The 6,734-nt window shown below is 50.7% G+C and overlaps 1 protein-coding gene across 1 annotated transcript; it reads left to right on the forward strand.

The window, feature by feature from the left end:
• The first annotated feature begins 516 nt into the window (after positions 1 to 516).
• Positions 517 to 6,139, forward strand: LOC146500144 (olfactory receptor 2T5-like). The gene is made up of 2 exons (XM_085136454.1): positions 517 to 1,134; positions 5,601 to 6,139. Exons 1-2 carry the CDS (start codon positions 889 to 891, stop codon positions 6,126 to 6,128), a joined length of 774 nt encoding a protein of 257 aa, XP_084992580.1. The 5' UTR covers positions 517 to 888; the 3' UTR covers positions 6,129 to 6,139.
• Positions 6,140 to 6,734: the final 595 nt, after the last annotated feature.

Below are 6,734 nucleotides of genomic sequence, written 5' to 3' on the forward strand. Positions count from 1 at the left end.
CCTCGAATATCATAATAGGAATGCCGTTATGAAATAAGGACTGCTTCCTCCTAGCCGCTTGCATGATCCGTGCTTTATCCTGGAAGTTGTGGAGCTTTATGATGACCGCGCGGGGCCGCTGGGCACTGGAAAGGAGGCGTGCAAGCACCCGGTGGCAGCGATCAATTTTAACAACGCCGCCCTTGAAAGTCACAGCCACCAACTCCGGTAACCACGTTTTGAAAAAAGACACAGGGTTGGTACCTTCACTGCCTTCGGGTAGCCCAATAACACGTATGTTACACCGCCGGCTCCTGTTCTCCAAGTCATCAATCTTATCCAAAGCGGCCTCCAGCTTAAGCTCCACTTTAGAAATCTTGGCGCCATATCCCGCTGTAACATCTTCCTGCGTTGATATACGCGCCTCTGCCTCCTTCATTTTAACATCCAATGCAGAGATGTTAGCTGCGCATGTTTCCAGTCTTTTCAGAACTGGGTCAATCTTCTTCTCAAAGGAGGCCTCCACAGCCTTCAGCACCTCCGCTGATATCTTCTCCACCAATTTGTCGACGTCCATTTGGCCGGGAAGTGGGGACGACTGTGCCTCCACCATTACCGCTGCAGCATGATCGCTGAGCGGAGGGCGATTTTCTCCGGATTTGCCCGGTTTTGACCCGAGGTTGAGCTTCTTCTGGGTGCTTGGCATCGTACGAAGTTTAAAAGTCGAAATAAACAGAGACTTTAACCAAATAAGACATATATAAAGGCCTAAACAAATGCCAAGCTGCGGGAGCGGGCGAGAAACACAGCTACTCCGCCATTGACGTCACGTGACCCCCTTCATTTGTTTTTAAATGAATACCATTTATGTCATCTAGTTGTATAGTAAACAACATTTTTGTTCATTGAATGGATGTTGAATTAAATGTAACATTGTTTACTCTAGGTGGGTTTGCAGAATTGCACAAATACAGATATCTTTATTTTGTGGTCATATTTACACTTTATATTCTGATACTCTGCTGTAATTCCACTATAGTGTACCTTATCTGGACTCACAAAAACCTTCACGAGCCAATGTACATATTTATTGCAGCTTTGTTAATCAACTCTGTTCTTTACAGCATGATTATCTATCCAAAGCTCTTATCTGATGTTCTCTAGCATATCGAGACTATCTCTCCACACCGTTACATATTCCATATGTACGGGGGTATGACCCCCCTTGGTCGTGACATGTGGATATTTCTTTAAGATACTCTGGCATGCCCGGCTACGCCCCACAGCTTACGTATAAAACAGCTTTGCAGACGTGACACCGGTGATCGTTGATCTCCACTTGTTGTGTGTGTGTGCGAAAGAGTGCTTACCTTGAGAGTACTGTGTGTGTTCGTCTATTGACCTTGTGCATGTTAGCCTTTGCTACTTTCGGTCCGTAAACGCCTTTGGGGAGCTTTGTTTCCGGTGTCCTTTTCACGCCTTGTTTACGGTCCAAAACAAGTTAAGCAAATGAATGAATCAAGCGACGATTTACATTTCTATAGATTTCTTGGGCATTTACCCAATATATCTGTAAATGATGTTCATCGACTTGTTGATATTTTTCCCCCGCGCCTCAGGGCAAAAGAGAAAAGGCATTCAAATGTTATATTTCTCAGCTGTCCCTCGTTTATCGCGGGTGTTAGGTTCTAAAAATAGCCAGCGATAGGTGAAATCAAGTAGCCAATTGTATTTTTTGACGGTGCAAAACGTTTCGTGGACATCGTGGACATACAGTACTGCACTTCAGAGTCACGCTGCTAGCGATCGATGCAGAGATTCTGTACTGTACAGGAGAGACGTCACGGAGGAGATCGTCTGCAGCGATCAGGACGCAGGACACAATGTGATGTAAAAAAAAATAAGCATGCAAACTTGCACTAAAAAATCTGCGAAACAGCGAGGTGAAAGGTGAACCGCATTATTAGCGAGGGACCACTGTAATTTTTAAGGTAAGTCAAAACATACCCTTCGTACATACTAATGTATAGAAAGCCTTACCAGCAATCGTTCATTTTTTGTGATTTGGCGCTATATAAATAAAATTGAATTGAATTACTCCCCAATACTGCGGAGCTAGGAGCTAATAAACAGTGCAATGGGAATTCAGGTTGCGGCCAGCGCCGGCTACCTGTTAGCACTTCCTGGTTAGCGTGTGGCCCCGCCCCCTTGCTTAGTGGCAGAAGTATGGCAGCCCACAGGTCCCAAACATGTCTGTGTATGGCATTTTTGCCTTTTTATGGTAGGCACGAGCAGTGTGGCTGTGCCTGGGTGAAAAAGGGCAAATATATAACTAATATGAAAGCAGCCTAGAGCATGCTGTGCTGGCTGAAGTAGCTGCTGCTTGCATGCACTGCTTTGTTGCCAGCGCGGACTAGGCAGACCGTGCTGGGTTTGAAAGCATTAAATGGCCCACCCCTCCCCCTTCTCCTGCCTCCAAAAATGAGAGAGCAGGCTACTATGGGGAACATGGCTGCCACTGCTGTGACTCCAGTTAGGCAGGCCATGGGCTGGGTCCCCTCCCACACCTGTTGCTGATTTACTGCTGGCCCCTCCCAAAGCATCCCTCCCATGGCTCCGCCTCTGTGAGGCCTGGGCTTGGAGGTTGACTGTCGGGTGGCGGATGTTGAAGAAGCTTCCATCCTCTCTTCCGGTGTTGCCCACCTGTCCCTGGGCTGCCCCCTGCTAGTCCCCGGGCACGGGGTCTGGCGGGTTGGGTCCCTTCAGCTCCTGATGGGAGCATGCCGGGTGTGGGAATTAGCCCTTCCTGAGGTCCCCTCTAGCTGAGTGGACCTCCAGGTTGTTGCTATCACGCAGCCTCAGTGCCTACTGCCCAAGGTGCCGCTGCTGCCTGGTTGCAGGCCGTGTGTGCCCTGCCTCATTGCGTTTATGATCCCCTGCCCGGAGTTGGATGTGGCCATGCATGGCGCTCCCTTGGTCGCTAGTTGCCCCTTCGGGCCTTCCCTGGGCAGGGCGGCATGCCCTGACAGGGGCGTGAGGGTTACTTATGCCCTGCTGGTGGCCATTCTGTAGGACAGCGCTAGCGACCGCTTAGCCCTGGGGCAGACCCTCGGGTTGAGTCCCCACTTGGCTTTGAGTGGGCTAGACCACCACCCCCCCATCTGCGGATGGCTGGGTGGCTCCGTGTTTGGATGGACCCTACAGGTTGCTTCCCTGCCTTGGCCTTGCGTCTTTGCAGCTGTACTGCTGCTGTGTTCCTCTGGCATATAGCCCGCGGTTGGCCGACTCACACGCCAGTTTGACCTTGCTGTGTCTGATACGTCAGCTGGCGAGTGGGCGTTCTGGCTCTGTGTCACTGCCTAGTGCCAGGCAGGGATCTGTTGTGACTTGACTTCTCCAGCTGGCAGCTCTGCCTTCCCTTCTGGGGCGTCATCCACATGTCGTGGGCTTCTGTCATAGCGATAGCCAGCTGCTGTGCTCGAGTGGCTTGGTAGGCTGTGTTGCCCTGGCATTTTGCCCGCGTTCGCCGGCTTACACGCCAGTCGCACCTCGCTGCGGCGAGTGCCTTCTCCAGCCTAGTGTAGCCTGTCCTGTCTGGCGTGTTGCCTGCAGTGCGCGGTTCACGCAGCCAGCAGGGCTCCTGTCGTTCCTCGATTGGGACGGCTTCTCGGCTCTGACCGCAGGTTAAGCCGCCGCCCCTGCCGCTGCTGCTGCTACTGCTGCAGCTGCAGGCTGTGTTTCCCTGGCGTATTGCCCGCGCTTCGCCGGTTCACGCGCCAGCTGGACCTCGCTGTGTCTGATGCTCAGCCAGCGAGTGAGTGTTCTCCAGCCTGCAGTGCCAGGCTCTCTGCAGGGGTTCACCCGTTACACGTTAGCCTGGCCTCGCTGTGTCTGATAAGCCAGCCAGCGAGTGTGTTGTGTTCCAGCCTGCGGTGCTGGCTGTACTCGAGTGTCTCGTCCTTGACTTCACTCTTGTGGCTCCCCTGTCTACAGACAGCGCTCGGCAGCCACTTGGCCCTGGGGCGACCTGCAGGTCGGGTCCCTGGCTTGGTCCTCCTCTCCAGCGGCTGCACTGCAGCTGCCGGCTGTGTTCTCTGGCGTGTTGCCCGCATTCGCTGGCTTGCCCGCTAGTCGGTCCTTGCTGTGTCTGATACATCAGCCAGCGCATGTGTGTTCTCCAGCCTCCTTAGCCAGTCTCTGTCTGGCATATAGGCTGCTGCGGCTGCAGGCTGTGTTCCCCTGGTGCGTTGCCGCATTCGCCGACTTGCCTGCCAGTCGGTCCTCGCTGTGTCTGATGCCTCAACCAGTGGGTGAGTGTTCCCCAGCCTGCGGCACTGGCTCCCTGTCTGCCATTGCCCGCTTCTTGCAGGCACCCAGTAGGGTCTCCTCTCAGCGGCTCGATGAGCTACGCTTCCTCTTCCTGCTCCTGGGATTCCAGGTTCGGGCCCTGGGCTCTGACGGCTCGAGCTGGGGATCCTTGGGGAGCGTATGCGTGGGCTTGGCATGCTGCGGGTTGGGCTTGTCAGACCTTGCTGTGTCTGACATTTTGGCCAGTGAGGGAGAGGTCCCAGCCTGCGATGCTGACTCCCGGTTGGTGCTTGCCTGTGTGTCACGGACTTACATGGCCAGCACGGGGACGCCTAGTAGCTGGCACTTTGTGTCTGACCTCGAGTGTCTCATTGCGAGTTCACTCTTGAGGCTCCACTGTCTGCGGACATGCACGTGGTGACGGTGCTGGGGGTAGACCGTCGGGTCGTTGCCTTGCTCAGCCCTCCACTTATGCAGGCTAGGCTGCCAGCCCCCCCCCCCCCCCCTCCCCCGTCTGTCGACAGCTCGGGTGGCTTCAGCTTTGAGTATGGACGGGTCACATCCCAAGCTTCACCTGTGGTTGCCTGCTTCGCCAGTCAGACCTCGCTGTGGCGAGTGAGAGTTCTCCAGCTGTAGTGCCGACTCTCTGTCTGGCATTGCCCGCATGTCGTAACCCTATGCGACCAGCGGGCTGTTACTTGGCGGTTCGGTGTGGTGCGTTCCCTGGCTATCTGCCTCGCGGTTCCCGGGCTGACCTTGAGCGGCCGATCACTTGCTGGCCAGTCCTGCAGGACGCAGGACCGGTTCAGGCCAGTCTGGCATCTGCAGACTGCTGCCTCCACCCCCTGGCTCGGCCTTCGCGTCTGGCTTGGCCCTGACTGTGGTGGTGTGTACATACTGTCTTTTCCAGTACATAGTTCTTTGGTTTTCACTCTCAGCGGCTCGGTTGCACTGTCTCCTCGCGGGGTGTCTTACAGAGTTACCCCGTACATATGGAATATGTAACGGTGTGGAGAGATAGTCTGGATATGCTAGAGAACGTATGACTACGGTGTAACCTTGGTTCTCTTAGTGAGAGACTATCCACCGTGAGGCCACTCGGAGACGCGTTGCGATCAAACGATCACCGGTGTCACGTCTGCACAGCTGTTTTATACGTAAGCTTTAGGGCGTAGCCGGGCGTGCCGGAGTGTCTTAAAGAAATATCCACACGCCACGACCAAGGTGGGTCGTACCCCCGTACATATAGAATATGTAACGGTGTGGAGAGATAGTCTCTCACTAAGAGAACCAAGGTTACACCGTAACCGTACGTTTTGTCTGAAAAACAGATGATATCATATCCACTCTGTCTTTTCCAAGGTTTATCATATTACACCTCGGTTGGTTCTGACTTTTTACTGTTGGCAGCAATGGCATATGACAGGTATGTGTCTATATGTAAACCCCTGCAATATCCAGTTATTATGAATAGAATAACTATATATGTATGTCTTATTTTAGCTTGGCTTATACCTGCTTTTGAAACCTCAGTGCTGGGTGTGTTGTATTCGAATGTCAAACTCTGTAGCTTTTCTCTGACAGGAATGTTTTGTAACAATTCACTTTACAAGCTTCAGTGTGTGCCCTCGGTCGCAATATCTATATATGGTATGGTCATGTTGATAAACATTGCCCTTCTACCTTTACTTTTCATACCTTTTACATACATCAAGATTCTTAGAATATCTTACCATTGTTGTAGAGAAGTGAGGAAAAAAGCTGTAAAGACATGTTTACCCCACCTGCTGGTGTTAATCAACTTTTCCTGTTTTATTTTCTTTGATATAATTATAGTTTGACTGGATTCTGATCTATCCAAAACTCTTTGTTTGACATTGACGTTTCAGTCAATTGTATTCCATCCTCTTTTAAAACCAATCATATATGGACTCAAAATGAATGAAATTTTCAAACATATCAAAATATTGTTGTCAAGTTTAATGACACTGGTATTACTGCCCTATTATCAAATGTATGGCATATAATTTGAAATTGTAATGCAAACAAGATAATGGAGTACCTTTTCTCCGATTTTACATACTAGACAGAGGGAAAGAGATCAAATTTATAGAAATGTCATGGCATTTATGTAAATGTTGATTTCTGTTCTTCTATTGATGACAACATAATGGTCATAAAACAAAGACAAACAATTTCTTAAACTGTTTCTGGTAATGTTTAAATTCTAAAACGCCTATATGCCTGCATTTCACATTTTCCCTTCTTTATTGTCAAAGATTTTTATTTACTATTGTATATTCACATAAAAATAATTTAGTAGAATGAATCAATTCATCATGCGGTTTTCGTCCTGGTCGCAGAACACTGGACCAGCTCTTTATCCTCTCAAGGATACTTGAGGGTGCATGGGAGTTTGCCCAACCAGTCTACATGTGTTTTGTGGA

Source organism: Neolamprologus multifasciatus, chromosome 16, assembly GCF_963576455.1.
Source record: "Neolamprologus multifasciatus chromosome 16, fNeoMul1.2, whole genome shotgun sequence".
In the NCBI taxonomy this organism is placed as follows: domain Eukaryota; kingdom Metazoa; phylum Chordata; class Actinopteri; order Cichliformes; family Cichlidae; genus Neolamprologus; species Neolamprologus multifasciatus.